At 49.3% G+C, this 14,563-nt stretch overlaps 6 protein-coding genes across 6 annotated transcripts, besides 1 other annotated feature; 2 read left to right on the top strand and 4 right to left on the bottom strand.

Annotated features, from left to right (window-relative positions):
- Positions 1-14,563: part of a sequence feature (contig 1.141 1061..203328(1)) that runs on past both edges of the window.
- Positions 335-1,606, bottom strand: ANIA_08188 (GTP cyclohydrolase I; the record flags this gene model as incomplete). Its single annotated transcript, XM_676365.2, has 4 exons — positions 1,234-1,606; positions 1,051-1,181; positions 688-992; positions 335-637 (listed from the first exon to the last, which is right to left on the bottom strand). Exons 1-4 carry the CDS (start codon positions 1,482-1,484, stop codon positions 335-337), a joined length of 990 nt encoding a protein of 329 aa, XP_681457.2. The 5' UTR covers positions 1,485-1,606.
- On the bottom strand, positions 2,101-3,788 carry ANIA_08187 (protein prwA; the record flags this gene model as incomplete). Its single annotated transcript, XM_050611226.1, has 7 exons — positions 3,681-3,788; positions 3,559-3,621; positions 3,394-3,499; positions 3,095-3,340; positions 2,906-3,042; positions 2,340-2,829; positions 2,101-2,275 (listed from the first exon to the last, which is right to left on the bottom strand). Exons 1-7 carry the CDS (start codon positions 3,697-3,699, stop codon positions 2,101-2,103), a joined length of 1,236 nt encoding a protein of 411 aa, XP_050467274.1. The 5' UTR covers positions 3,700-3,788.
- On the bottom strand, positions 4,061-5,496 carry ANIA_08186 (uncharacterized protein; the record flags this gene model as incomplete). The annotated part of the gene is made up of 2 exons (XM_050611224.1): positions 4,061-4,461; positions 4,671-5,496. The coding sequence occupies 2 exons, from the start codon at positions 5,494-5,496 to the stop codon at positions 4,061-4,063; spliced, it is 1,227 nt and encodes a 408-aa protein (XP_050467273.1).
- On the top strand, positions 6,172-10,419 carry ANIA_11052 (chromatin-binding exonuclease XRN1; the record flags this gene model as incomplete). The annotated part of the gene is made up of 2 exons (XM_676362.2): positions 6,172-7,867; positions 7,919-10,419. The coding sequence occupies 2 exons, from the start codon at positions 6,172-6,174 to the stop codon at positions 10,417-10,419; spliced, it is 4,197 nt and encodes a 1,398-aa protein (XP_681454.2).
- ANIA_11053 (uncharacterized protein) lies at positions 10,759-11,901 on the top strand (the record flags this gene model as incomplete). Its single annotated transcript, XM_050611223.1, has 3 exons — positions 10,759-11,092; positions 11,155-11,232; positions 11,300-11,901. 3 exons carry the CDS (start codon positions 10,759-10,761, stop codon positions 11,899-11,901), a joined length of 1,014 nt encoding a protein of 337 aa, XP_050467272.1.
- Positions 12,278-14,017, bottom strand: ANIA_08184 (protein CYP653A1; the record flags this gene model as incomplete). Its single annotated transcript, XM_676361.1, has 4 exons — positions 12,278-13,323; positions 13,389-13,457; positions 13,514-13,598; positions 13,832-14,017. The coding sequence occupies 4 exons, from the start codon at positions 14,015-14,017 to the stop codon at positions 12,278-12,280; spliced, it is 1,386 nt and encodes a 461-aa protein (XP_681453.1).

The following is a 14,563-nucleotide window of genomic DNA, read 5'->3' as shown; positions in this document are numbered from 1 at the left end:
TTTTGCCGTCGAGGCTCTGACAAGCTAGGTCTACCTAGGTGCAGTAATAGGAAATGTGTATATGCAGGCATGAGAAAGCCCAAAACGAAACATGGAGTTCTAAACGAAGGTCTTCGAGAATCTGCCCGCGTTGACCCTGTTCAGACAATAAAGCAAAAAGAAAACATCCAACCCAATACAACCTGACCTGTTGAGAGGTATACCGCCAAAACTCCAGAAATCACTGCACTGCTTCATATATGGATATCTAATACCGTCCACTGTTAAATCGAGAGGTAGCCCACTGCGGGGAATGTTGAGATTTGAATACATATGTGTTGAAACACGAAGGACATTATTTCCTGTTCAAGAGGGTGAGGAATTCCTCGCGGGTCTTCGCGCTGGAGCGCATGCATCCGAGCATGCAACTGGTTGTTGTGCTGCTGCTCGTCTTTTGGACTCCGCGCATAACCATGCAAAGATGCGACGATTCCATGACCACGCCGACGCCTCGCGGCTTGAGAACTTCTGAAATAGCGAGGGCAACCTGTTTCGTTAAGCGCTCCTGCACCTGAAGGCGGCGGGAAAACATTTCCGCTAGGCGGGCAAGCTTGGAGAGACCGAGGACGCGGCGGTCCGGGATGTAGCCAATGTGCATCTGTATGACACCTTAGCGAAGGACCAAAGTAAAGATCGGGAGAGGTTTACCTTTCCGGTGAAAGGCACCATATGATGCTCGCACAAGGAGAATACATCAATATCCTTGACAATAACCAATTCATCATGGTCCTCATGGAAGACCGCGCCGTTGACAAGGTCCCGCACGTTCTCCTCGTATCCCTTGGTAAAGTAGAGCATAGCTTTCGCATACCGGTCAGGTGTTTCTCGGAGACCCTCCCTATCGGGGTCTTCACCAAGACATTCAAGGATTGTCCGCACAGCCCCCGAGAGCTTCTTAATCCGCGCCTCATTTTCCTCTGGGGTTGACTCAAGCCGTGCCCGTGTTCCGGGGCCTATCAGGCAAACTGCATCAGCAAACCGACTGGGACCGAGATATGTCGAAATACTCACATGGCCAGCTTAGGCCATCAAAATCAATCGCAGGTGTCAGCGCATACGGGCTGGTGGGGCTACCGGTCGTTGCCGGCGGGGTGAGGGCAGCTTCGTCTCTGGGGTCGCGGGCTGGGTCATGTAATGAAGGCCTAATTCCGATAGGGTCAGCTAGTACTATGGAAGCCGCTTCAGACGACGTACTTAGTCACAGAAGATCTGCGACGAGGGCTATCGTAGCTGCTAGCAAGTTCGGTCGGATGCGACTCTGACTCAGGCTGATCGAACTCCACGGGAACACGAGGAGCGAAAGACGAGCGGATAGAAGTATTCAAACTCTCCCGCTCGCGGACATCCCTCGACGCGACGGACCCAGCAAGAGGAGACCCGCCGTTCAGCAGGTGAGAAGGGATGGCCTTGGGCTTTGGGCCCAAGGGAGGAGAACCAGATCCCATGATTGACTCGAAACTTGACGGCGGGGAAGACGAGGAGCGGGGGTCTTAATGACAGATCTTTCAAAGATAATGGGACCAAGTGGTTCGAAAAAGGAGGTAAGAAAACGATATCCTGAGTTTAGGACATATTTCTAGCCAGATTTTCTTCAGAGGAGGTACAAAAAAATAAGAACGTTATGACAAAAGAGAAGGCAATTCTCTCGGAGACTGGATTGCCCCTCCGAGAGCGCCACACTTGGAGTTGATTGCATGGACCCTTCACCGCCTGAAAGCTAATGATGCAGGACAATGCTGGTTGCATGCATCCTGCGGCTGACGGAGCCTGCCCAGGCGGAAAATTACGGTAATCAATAAGAACCGGTGCAAATCAGACATGCGGTATTCTTGGAGTAGCTCTGGGAAGTGCAGCAATACTGCTATTTTTAGGCTTCGGATAATACCCGTTGTAAATGGCTCATATTTACGAAGAGAAAAATAGCAGAAGATTTGTTCTTAACAGTTTGCCCGTAAAGCGGTAATCAATACAGAGGGAATTAGATCTCAGTAAGATAGCATGAGATGCTCGTCTCACCACAATGATACGGCTGAAAATAAGAGAGCTCCTATGGGCGCCAAATTAAGGCTCCAATTCCTCGGTCGGCACGTCCTCCATGTCCTTACCAACAATTGCATCAGCAACTTTCCAGACTTGCAAAAGGTTGTCTTCTGCGGCAGAGCAGAGCACCCAGGGATCATTGAGATTCCAACTGAAATCCGAAATACGATTGGTGTGGCCGCCGTGCATAAAAAGTCTGTAGATATGATGAAGTTAGCCTTGTGAAATCAAATCATCGACAGGAAACTAAGAGCACGTACAGCTCAGGTGGCCCATCCTGAGCATCTTCGGGCGTCTGCTCCTCGCCCGCTCGACTCAAATCCCAGAACATGATCTTACGGTCGTAGCTTGCACTAGCCAGAACGGCCTCTTCGAACGGATGCCAGGAGATCGATGTGACGGAGTCGGTATGGTTCTCGAGTGTGTGTAGCTTCGTCTTCAGGTTACGTAGATCCCATAGGCCGATAGTCTTGTCCGCAGATCCTGTGGCCAGGACCGTTTCGGCGGCAGGGTTAAAAGCAATCGCATTGATGGCATCACGATGCTGGCCTTCAGCCGTTGCAGCGGCACGAGTAGTTTCTGCAACTCGAGTATCGAGAATTTGAAGAGTGATGTCGTCTGAGACGGTTCCGATGAGAGAGGAGTGGAGAGGATGGTGTTGAACGTCATTAACAATAGAGGAATGATGAGTATAAGTTCGGACCGGCTGCAGGGCTTTGTTGTTCTTCGTGTAAGTTGTTAAATCCCTACCTGCTGTCAGTAATTCCGTCACAAGCAGCAAGCCTGCCATTTCTTACCAAAGACGAACAGTTTTGTCCTCACTGACCAGTAGCGAGGTGGCCTGCAACATGAGGGCTCCAACTTAGTCCGAATCCTTCTTGCTTATGCCCAAGAAGTTCCATTTGAGGATTCACTGTTCCCGTCGGGACACTCTGATGTTTTGAGCGGTCCCAGATCATGACTCTGCCGTCCGTACACATTGTAAGCGATTATGTTGGGGTTCTGAGGCTGGTACCGAGCCTTGTTTACTTCGCCCTTGTGGTCGATCTTCTGCACAATCTTGAAATTGATCTCCATCGGAGCTTTTTTGGAGCTGCCGCCATAGCCACCAATCTCCCCACGCTCCTCATCGTAATCATCGGGATTGGGAGCGTTGGGGTTGGGTAGTTGAACCTGCGCAATCTGAAGATAATTTTGTGCGTCGCTGGAGGTGTGCGTGCCCAGGAGCAGACGGTGAGTGGAATACGGCTTGTCCGAAGCACTGTACGGAGAAGTCAGAAAAGAGGCCAACTCCGAATAGCTCAATCCACATACTCTTGCTTGTCGGGCAGCCATTGTGTTGTTAGCGTCGGCCACTCTAGTGCCGTGCTGAGAATCATATCGTAAAGGAAGGGGGCGTTCTTTTTCCATGTTTTGTACTCTGAGCCGACGAGTTTTAGTCGAGATGTTTGAATGCCGAAAAGAGACCAAATACAGTACCTTCATTTATTATCTTCTCTTCGGTGCGCTCCTCCTCCTGCTCTTCCTGTTCCTCGATAAAACCTAGAAGCAAGGTCAGATCAATCGCTGCGCGCAAAGCCATTGAGAAATGAAAATCGCACCATCCTCGTAAGACTCCATTATGCTGGTTGTGTATCAATGAAGCGTTCAGACAGAAGCGAAGGTAAATGGAGAGCAGGTCGCTGTTTGATACAAAGGCAAGAGAGCTCTGCGGTCAACCGCCGTGTCGCGTTTTGAAAGAAGCTCCCAGCGCGTTTAATGAGCGTCTTTTGATCTAGTCCTAATCAGGAATGATATAGGCTTGGCGGGCTATTCCCAGACAGGCATTACGGAGGCGTGCACCAAAAGTTTTTGCGCGACGCTAGTAATTTAATGCGCCGACGTAACAAGCTTACATACAAATTACTATAGCAACATGTTTTTTGACCCACAACTAACTATATCCGCATAAACCCCGAAATCAAAAACAAGAGAAATGAAGCTATTCAGGGGCCTCTATTGGCTGTAGAGCGAGGTCTACACGTGGTGATAGTCGCCCTTTAATCCGCCTGCCTGCCCAACTACGCGTATCGCGATCCTCACGGCCCTCCTTGTATTCATTACCCCCTTCTAGCTCGATAACAATCTGAATATGACGAATTAGACGCTCAATCCAGTGTTGTATAGTCTCCTGTGGGAGATCCGCCCAAGCCTGCCTCCATTCTGCTTCTCCTGTCTTCTTATCGCGGGGCGCACCGCGGGATGTTGTACGCTTCTTCATCCAAGCCCAGCACGGCTCAATTGCGTTGAGATCCTGGTGAATTGCCAGGCCAGTCAAGGATCTTTTGCACGTCTTCTGCTTTATAGACATGCTGCTGGATTCGGTGACAGTGGGCAGGCGCGCTCATCCTCTAAAACAATAGTATTTGGGCGCTCAATCATGCATTCTTTTGCAAATGGAATAAGAAGAGGTTTAAGGACTTCCTAGGCAGTAGAATAAGTAATTAGCACGTGCTTAACTACTCTATAATAGAGAATTATAGAGATAAGGGAACAAACTGTTTGATATCTCCACCAATCAATCCCCCCTTTACCTTTACGTATAAGCTTACCGTTCTTCTCGTTCCAATTCCATTTAGGAACACGGCCGCGATTTGGGCGTAAATGAACACGAGAAAGACCTGTAGCCAACTCCCATTCCTCCCGGCATAGAGGTTCCAGCTCACGATTCATGGCTTCAATCTCTATATCTGCCTGCTTCCGCATGGCAGCAGTCTCCGGCTTGTAGATATGTAAAGGGCCCTTCTTATCATATGAGAAGCAACCCCATACCATGAAGTCAGAGCAGGCCTTCCAGCGCCTCCGTACACAATTCCTTGTATGTGAATCTTTCACAGTCCTCCACACTCGTATTGCTCCGCGGCGGTGGCCAAGAATAACACCAGTCTCGTCGGTAAAGATCACGCGTTTCCAGTCTTCTAATGTCCAATGTTGGTGGGCAAGGCAGAATTCAAGACGCCTAAGACGAGCAGCTTCAGTCAGACCAGGCTTCCAGGAAGGTTTTGCAATAACAAAGCCATGAGAATGAAGGATACGAAGAACAGAAGAATGGGAGATACCAGCTTCATAAGCAAGAATTTCTGATGATTTCTCGCGCCCTGCTCGATCTGCAGTTACTGAAGTAATAACAGTATTCTGAGTAGCTTCAGTAATCTCAACAGGCCGGCCAGATCGCTTTCTATCCTCAACAAATTCAAGCTGCACGCGCAGGCTTACTTCCGGCCGGTAGCCACGATCTCTGCCTTTCTTTACGATGCTCTGGACCGTACGAGGAGAGAGATTCAAAGATTTTGAGATCTTCTCTGTACTAAATCCGATAGCTGATAAAGTAAGAACTTGGACACGGAGTTCTACTGGATGAAAGCCGCCGCGAGGCATCATGAAGCTGGTGTTGAGGGAAGGAGAGCAACTGTGGCAGGATAAGTTGAATTAGTATAAAAAGCGTGCTAAGCGTGCTAAAACACCAAATTGATCAGTCAAATAGAATATATGAGCAGTGTGAATAGCTTCAAGAGGCTGCAGGCAGCTGAAACAATGAAGAAGCAATATATGTCAAAATATTGATGTATGTATGGTAGTGGGGTTGCCATAGAAATTGTTATGTAGGGCGTAACAGTATTACATGGCGTGACACTAGCGTCGCGCAAAAACTTTTGGTGCACGCCTCCGTACAACTCTGAGGCTCTCGGCCTTAGCCCGAGGCGGGCGCCGGGCGGTGTCACTGTCGGTTGGCCACTTCGACCTCGAATGATTCATCCTCTCCCAAGCAACCGTCACGATCGACCACATCTTCCTTTTCTTTTTGCTTTCTGACTTCATTCTGTTGCTCAGGCTCATCGTTCATTACTTGTATTCTTAGCATACGTTCCTTGAGTATTATGATCATATCCCGTGGTCCTTATATCTCAACGAATAGTTTGCGCTTGAAGCTAGCTTAGTTTCTTCAATTGGGTTCTGACGACGACTACGACGGCCACGACACATTACAGTATCCTCGCTTTTCGCTTTCGATTCCCCGCGGGCTTCCTAAATTGATATATTATTTGAGTCACCATGGGTGTTCCCAAGTTCTTCCGCTGGTTGAGCGAACGGTATCCCGCGATCTCCATGTTGATCGCGGAGAACCGGATACCAGAGTTCGACAACCTGTATCTTGATATGAACGGCATTATTCACAACTGCACACACAAGGACAGTGACTCTCCAACGTTTCGAATGACTGAGGATAAAATGTTTATAGCCATCTTCAACTATATTGAACATCTCTACGGCAAGATCAAACCAAAGAAACTCTTCTTCATGGCCGTGGATGGTGTCGCCCCACGTGCGAAAATGAATCAACAGCGTGCGCGACGCTTCCGAACGGCTTTAGATGCCGAACAGGCGAAGGAGAAGGCTATTGCCCAAGGAATTGAGATGCCGAAGGAAGATCCCTTTGACAGCAACTGCATTACCCCGGGCACAGAATTCATGGCGAAGCTTACGGAACAGCTTAAATATTTTATCAGCAAGAAAATCTCTGAGGATAAAGACTGGCAAGGCGTGGAAATTGTACTTTCCGGGCATGAAGTGCCAGGCGAAGGAGAACACAAGATCATGGAGTACATCCGACATGCAAAAGCGCAGCCCGGATACGACCCAAACGTGCGCCATTGCTTATATGGTCTCGATGCCGATCTGATTATGCTGGGACTCCTCAGCCATGACCCTCACTTTTGTCTTCTCCGTGAGGAGGTGACTTTCGGTCGCCAGGTGCAGAAAAAGCCCAAGGAGCTAGAGCATCAGAACTTTTACCTTCTACATCTATGCATGGTCAGAGAGTATCTGCAATTAGAGTTCCAGGAGTTGGAGGAAGAAGGGATTATAGATTTCCCGTACGAATTCGAGCGTGTGATTGACGACTTCATTCTGATGGCGTTCTTCGTTGGGAACGATTTCTTACCTAATCTGCCAAACCTCCATATCAACGAGGGTGCGCTGTCGCTGATGTTTAAGGTTTACAAAGAGGTTCTGCCTAAGATGGGCGGCTACATCAACGAGCAGGGTACCATCAATTTACAGCGACTTGGTGTGCTTCTGGATGCCTTGAGCCACGTGGAGTACCGGTTCTTTGAGGCTGAGTACTCCGACGCGACATGGATGCGAGCGAAACAGAGTGCTGATAACGGCGCGGATGTGGATGCTAAACCGAAGACATTCACTGTCACGCCTGATCAGAAAAACATTCTCAAGACTGTCAAGAAGTATGTTCTGAACAGACCTGGAAAGGCAGCAGATTCAAAGCCTCTTGACTTTCCACCCACGCTCCCAGCCAGGGACCGCAAATTCGTGGAGCAGCTTGCGGACGATCTACGGTTGCCCTGGAGTACTGTCTCGAATGACGATGGAGACCGGTTCATTCGAATTCAATTTCCATCCAATGAAAACGATGACAGCGAAGAAGAGGAGGATGAGGAGGCTTCTATGGCGGTTCGGCGAGTTATTCGCAAATATGAGAACGCCAAAGTCCAAGAGCTCTCAGCTGAGGAGGCATTAGCGGCTGCCCAGAAGAAATACGAAGAGAAGTTCCAAGATTGGAAAGACAAGTATTATATGGAAAAATTCGGCTGGGGATTGGACAACCACGAGGAGATGCGAAAATTGACCGAAAATTATGTACAAGGCCTTCAGTGGGTTTTATTTTACTATTATCGTGGCATCGCTTCCTGGCCTTGGTTCTTCAATTCGCATTACGCGCCTATGATCTCAGGTATGTGCTTGATTACTTTTGGTCGTCAACAAAACCGCTAATGTTTCCCAGATGTAAAAAAGGGTTTGAATGCGGATATGAACTTCCGACTCGGAAGGCCATTTAGGCCTTATGATCAGCTCATGGGGGTGCTTCCCGATCGGAGCAAGAAAATTGTACCTAAGGCATACCACGATCTCATGTCCTCGCCAGATTCTCCTATTATCGACTTTTACCCACGTGACTTCGAACTTGATATGAACGGGAAAAAGATGGAATGGGAAGCTGTCGTCAAGATCCCATTCATTGACGAACGTCGCCTCTTAGATGCCCTTGCGACAAGGGAGCACCTTCTAACACCAGAGGAGAAGGCCCGAAATGGCTTCGGTGTTAGCCTCAAGTTCACGTACTCGCCAGATACAGAGTACATCTATCCTTCCTCCTTGCCTGGAGTTTTCCCGGACATCCCTAACTGCCGCTGCATCCAAAATGTCTTTGACTTACCGACGATGGACGGCCTTGAGCCGTACGTCGGACTTGTTGAAGGAGTTCATCTTGGAGCATCAGCTCTTGCCGGGTTTCCCAGCCTGAAAACATTGCCTCACGCTGGCCAACTAGGTTTCCATGGGGTCTGTGTCTTCCAGCAAGAAAGTCGCAACGAAAGCATGGTAATTACAGTACTTGACCCGGGAAGCCGGTCAAGTTCTGAACTGGCTAAGAAAAAACTTGGCCAACGAGTCTTTGTGGGTTATCCATTCCTACAAGAAGCACTTGTCACCCGCGTGTCCGATGAACTATTTGACTATACTCTTCCCGCCGGAGAAGAGCATCCTCTTGCCACACCTCATTCGGATGCTCAGATTGAGCAGTGGAAAAAGAAGGCGGACAAGATCGAAGGCATCTACAGCAGGAGATTCGGTACTATTATCGGCCCAGTTGAGGCTATGGTTCATGTTCAACTCCTGAAGGGTCTTATCAAAACTGACTCCGGTGCTACCGTCAAAGAATTTGCGGACATTCCTGGACAAGAGACAGATTATGCATTGCAACTTGTTGTCGACGAAGTAATCAACCCTGATGAACGGTTCATTGAAAGAGAAGCCCTCCCGGTCGAAAAAGAGTTTCCGGAAGGATCGCGCGCCTTCTTCCTTGGCGAGTTTAACTACGGAAGACCTGTTCATATCACTGGTCACGATGATGGTAAAGTTAACGGACTTATTGCTGTTATCAAGGGCCGGGAGCCCGAGTTTGGAAGAGAACGTGCGCGAAACGCGGAGGCTCTTTCTCCCTACATGCCAGCCTTTGCAGTTGCGCGGATCCTGCAGCTGAATCCCTTGACTTTGGCTAAAATCACGTCTTCATTCTCAGTGGACGTCGATGGTCAACGTGTCAACTTGGGTCTCAACCTTAAATTTGAGGCTAGGAAGCAGAAGGTTCTTGGTTATTCCCGCCGATCTGAGTCGGGCTGGGAGTTCAGTGCAAAGGCAATTGGACTGGTAGAGCAGTACATGCTCAAATTCCCTCAATTTATCGCGGGTATCCAGCGTAACCCTCGCAATGACAGATATCAGCCTACCGATTTCTATCCTCCCGATATCGCTCTTGACAAGATAAATGAGATCAAAGCTTGGCTCAAGGAAATTGAGTCGAAGAATTTCGAACGGGTCCCTCTAGAAGCGGAGCAGCTCGATTCAGATGTTGTGAAGCTTATCGAGCAAGACGCCGACCAACTAGTGAAAACCCAGCCGCCTATGGAAGCCAAGAAAATTCGTGATATTCCTCGGAGTGCGCTTCTTCGGCCAGCTGACGTTGAACATCGACTTGGAAACCAAACTTTCAAACTTGGAGATCGTGTTGTGTATGCTCAGGATTCCGGCAAAGTGCCCATAGCTACTCGAGGAACTGTGGTCGGGCTTACTCGAACGCCAAGAGCCATTTTGCTTGATGTTGTCTTTGACGTCGCATTCATGAGCGGCACAACTCTTGGGGACCGATGCTCTCCCTTCCGAGGGCAAACGGTACTGGCGTCTTCTGTACTGAATCTCTCGTATCGACAGCTCGTTGCTAGTACCAGAGCAGCTGTCAACCAGAAGCAGCAGAATCAGCCCTCTCCTCTGACGGTAAAGGGCTATGGCGCGCCTCTGGGTCCCGGTGGTCAAGGGCAGCTGAAAGAAGCTCCCGCTCCGCCTCCACTTCGAGGCTCATTTCGAGGAGCATTGTCCGGGGCGAGAGGTGGACGTGGCGACGCCAACGGTACGGCAACCCTACCTTTCCGGCCGCATCCTGAAACGAACGGCTCAGCTCGCGGCAGTAGAGGCCGAGGCCGCGGAGGAGGCGTGGCGCGTGGACGAGGTGGCTATGTTTCAGTCGATAACAGTGATCCCAACGCCGGTGTTGTCCAAAATAACCCCAACTTCCGGCCGAAGAACTATTCGCAAGTACCACCGCCCAGTGGGCTGGAGTATCGCGGACGAGGCAGAGGCCGAGGCGCCCGTGGCGGAGATCGAGGAAACGGTTATCGCGGTCGCGGCAGCCATCGTGGAAGAGGAGCCGCTGCCACAGCTGGACAGTGAGCTCTCAAGCTGGATGGTAGAAATTATGCGTTGAGATGGACTAGCTAGTCTACTATATCCTGTATAGAGGCGTTGTGCTCTGGAATATGGGTATAAAGCTGTAGTCGATCATCTAATGAATCAAACTGGGCACTCCCCACCTTTCCCCGCATTCCAATTCCTTCACGGTCCATCCCCGACATCTCCAATCTTCAGTATCCCCGCCCTCATGGAAAAATATCCGTCGGCAAAGTAGTCGGCGACGGCCGTGAGTTAAATAGCCTCCTTCTTGGTCTATCTTCCGTGGTTCGTGCTCCTCCAAAACAAGATCAATTCAAACTCCCCAGTTCCCGTAGTAAAATGGCACCCCTGCCTTCTATTCCCACCTTCGACAACCTGACCCTCGACCCCAATGGTCCCCCTGGCAACGCATGGGGTCTATTTGGACCTAATAATGAACTTGGGATGCTTAATTTGCTCACCCCCGAGGTAGTTAAGAGAGCAGCCTCCGAGGAAATCCGCGAGGGGGTCCGAATATCTCTTGATCTTCCTCTAAATCGACTCTCGCATCCGAGCTTCAACCGGAAACCCTTCATCCAAGAGCTGGTTAATAAGGCACCGAGGATTGTCAATGATGATATCTTGACGTTCAATACGCAGTCGAGCACGCAGTGGGATGGGTTTAGGCATTACGGTGTGTCAATTTCAAGCAAATGCATTGAGCTGTCTGTTGCTGATGCGTGGGGCTTATGGTAGGAAACCAGACGCATGGGTGTTACTTTAATGGCCATTCGCTGGATGAGCTGAGAGAGTCGAGGGTTATCGGAATTGACGGTTCGCCACTCTTAATTTTATCTGGATACCTGGACAGGTTAATTGACTGACTCGACCATCTATCCAGCATGGTCCAACAGCGGCGGCATTGTCGGCCGGGGCATTCTAATTGATTACGCGACCTGGGCGCAGAGAAACTCCATTGCCCTAACGCCCTTCCAAACGTCTACAATCCCCCTCTCATCCATTCAGCAGATAATCCACGAAACCTCCCTAACCCCCCGCCCAGGCGACATCCTCTTCATCCGCACAGGCTTCACAGAAGCCTACAACAAGCTCACGCCGGACGAAGAAGCAGCCATTGCCGCGCGACCAACACCAAACTTTGCGGGCGTCGAGAACGGCAAGAACACATTGCGCTGGTTGTGGGAGAACCAGTTTGCGGCAATCGCGAGTGACAGTCCAGCTTTTGAACCGGCGCCGCTGTTTAGGCCCGAGCAGGGGGTTGGACATGAGGTGACGCTGCATCAGTGGTGTCTGAGTGCGTGGGGAATGCCGATCGGGGAGTACTTTGATCTGGAAGAGCTTGCAAAATATTGTAGGGAGAAGGGGAGGTGGAGTTTCTTCTTGAGCAGTATTCCGCTTAAGGTTTGTTATTTACCTTTTTCATTTTATATTTTTTTTGTTTCTTATTTTGTTTTGGGCTATGTAGTTTGCTGCAATTGCTGATCATCTGATGCACAGGTTCCTGGAGGTGTAGCGAGTCCGCCGAACGCGGTTGCTATCCTCTGAGTCGCGACTAATAGTCGCATATTGGCAGAAGCGGAAGGTACTCTGGCCAACCTAAGGTGAACCTATCCTATTGTTTGCAAGAAGTGGTATGCATATAGGAAATCGTATGTCCACAGCAGCTCAAAGGTCTGCACTAATGCCCAAATCTTAACCATTTTTCACTCCACACAGTGAACTCCATTCGGACTTCCCACTAAATAAATGTTATCCCAAGTTTCCCTTCTAATAGAAATAAAAAACAAAAATACTATGACACAAAAACTCGAAGAGGTTCATCAGTCGTGGATTCTTCGCAGAGTAATGTCATCAGAAATCAGAGATTGACCAGGCGCTTCCTGATCAGCACCTTGGTATAGACGTTCGGCACAATCTGCTCCCCATTGCGGATGTTCCAAGGCCTCCTTCCCTCCTTACCCTCTGGGAACTTGAGATCGTACTCGACAAGAAGACGGCTGAGGATCGCCTTGGATGTGTTTTCAGCAAAGAATCGACCGGGGCAGGCCTGACGTCCATATCCAAAGTGCAGGTTCAGCTTGCTGAGGGCGACAAGGCTGTTGTTGTGACCTTTCTTGTTGTACTGTCTATCCTTGCACCAGCGGAAACCGTCAAAGGTTTCGGGGTCATCGATGAGCTCTGGATCGCGAGAAAGGGGCCCAGCTGCGAAACAGATGTGCGTGCCCTTGGGAACAACGAATCCATCTTTAAAGACGAGAGTTTCTTTGGCGATGCGCTGGACGTTGACTTCATGGGTAGGGTTGAGGCGCTGAGACTCGCGAAGAAAGCTATCGAGGCGGACCTGAGTAGCAAAGTCTGCCCTGGTAGCGTTTGCCCATCCATGCTTGAGTGTATCGATGATCTCTTGACGAAGGGGCTGGACGTATTCGGGACGAATGAGAAGATCGTAGAGACTTTGCGTGATGGTGATAGTTGAGGTGTGGATAACAGCAAGAGCCATGATAATCATGAGACCTTGTGCGATGTTTCCAGGCTGCTTATCATAGTCATTGTCTGCAGTATCCATCATCCACTGCATGAAATCGTCCGGCTTCCGGTAGTTGGAATCGTTGGCTTCTTTTTGACGGCGCTCAAGGATCATAGGGACGATGATATCATTCTTGACGTGATCAAGGATCTTTCTTGCGTGGCGGACTTGGGGAAGAAGACCTGCAACCAAGGGGCGAAGAAAACGAGGCAGCGGACGGAGAAGAAAGATGATTGTGCCCAAATTATATGTGTAGTCTAGCACAGTATTGAGCCAGTCTTCGCTACGGCAAAGGGAGTCACCGACAATGATACGCGAGGTGGAACGGTTGATCAATTTGAGGATCATAGAATAAATGGTGACAGTTACCCATTTGTCTGTGGATTAATCCTGTATTAGATACCCGTCTTGGTGATGTTCAATTAGAAAGACCCAGCCGTACCGTAGCACTCAGGCACCTCGACATCGAAGGCATGCTTGAGCTCGTCAATGACATCAGGGACAATTCGACCTGTTTGCACTGTCAGTTAGGATTTCCATGATAAAGAGAGGAATGGGGTTGCTCACCGAGTGCTGGAGTCAGCTTCTTCACAACAGTTTGTGCGGGCAGAAAACTATCACTTAGGATATTGGTATAGTCGCCACAAACGCTCTGTGGAACGATTAGCATGAGAACGTATCAGATAGAAGCAGCCAATCACATCAAATTGTGCGTCCAGAAGACTGAGCCTCGTGTGAGGAAGATGACGAATCTCTTCTAGATACTTTGCTGGGAGGACGAGGAGATCCGTATCGACTTTGCGGACTCGGAACGGAACGTTCTTATACTAAGCGCAACAGGTGAGTATGCTCGTGGTAAAGTCAGAAAGGCAACTCAAATCCTACCTTCTTATAGCCATCGTATATGAGAAACGGTCCCTTGGCGCAGAACAGCAGACGGTCAACAAAACAAGGGACAAAACGACCGAGCGTCACAGTAGGAACATTAACAGGGGTGGTGTCAGTGGGAGACTTCGAGAGAAGCCAGGCAAGCAAGACCAGCAACGAAGTGCAAAGGACCATGGGGGACATCGTGAACAATCTCAAACCAGAATGACACTACCCAAGTCGATTCTTTGATAGTGCGGGAAGAGGCCAACGGCTATGGATATAACAGTACAGAATGAACAGTACAGAATGAACGTGGAAGGAGCAGGTGGAGAGAAAAAGAGGAAAAGAGATAGAGGAAAAGCAATGAAGACTGCTATATACCTTGATTACCTCTTTAGCTGGAGTGAAATAATGAAGTTGAAGGTGAATGAGTATAGAGGCCTGTTTACAGATGCACAGTTTAGGGTTAGCGTGGACTGTTCCATTCACCACCCACCATGCAAGTCAAACCAGGATGGCCTTTGTTGAAATGACTGACGGTGGGCCCCGAGAGGACAGAGTAGAGCTGGAAATGATTATAACATGCAGTAGCTTGATTCCTACCGGTTGCTATGTGTTGAAGCCAGCAAGAGAACAGCATCGGAAGAGGCCGCCTTCATCTTACCTAGAGCTTTTAAAATCGAGAAATTGTGCTTCATCGAAGAAACGTCCAAGAACCACTTGAATAAACATGGAGAAATTGAGAAT

The sequence above is a fragment of the Aspergillus nidulans genome, chromosome II (assembly GCF_000011425.1).
Source record: "Aspergillus nidulans FGSC A4 chromosome II".
Classification (NCBI taxonomy): domain Eukaryota; kingdom Fungi; phylum Ascomycota; class Eurotiomycetes; order Eurotiales; family Aspergillaceae; genus Aspergillus; species Aspergillus nidulans.
This window is presented reverse-complemented; position numbering and strand designations above follow the sequence as displayed.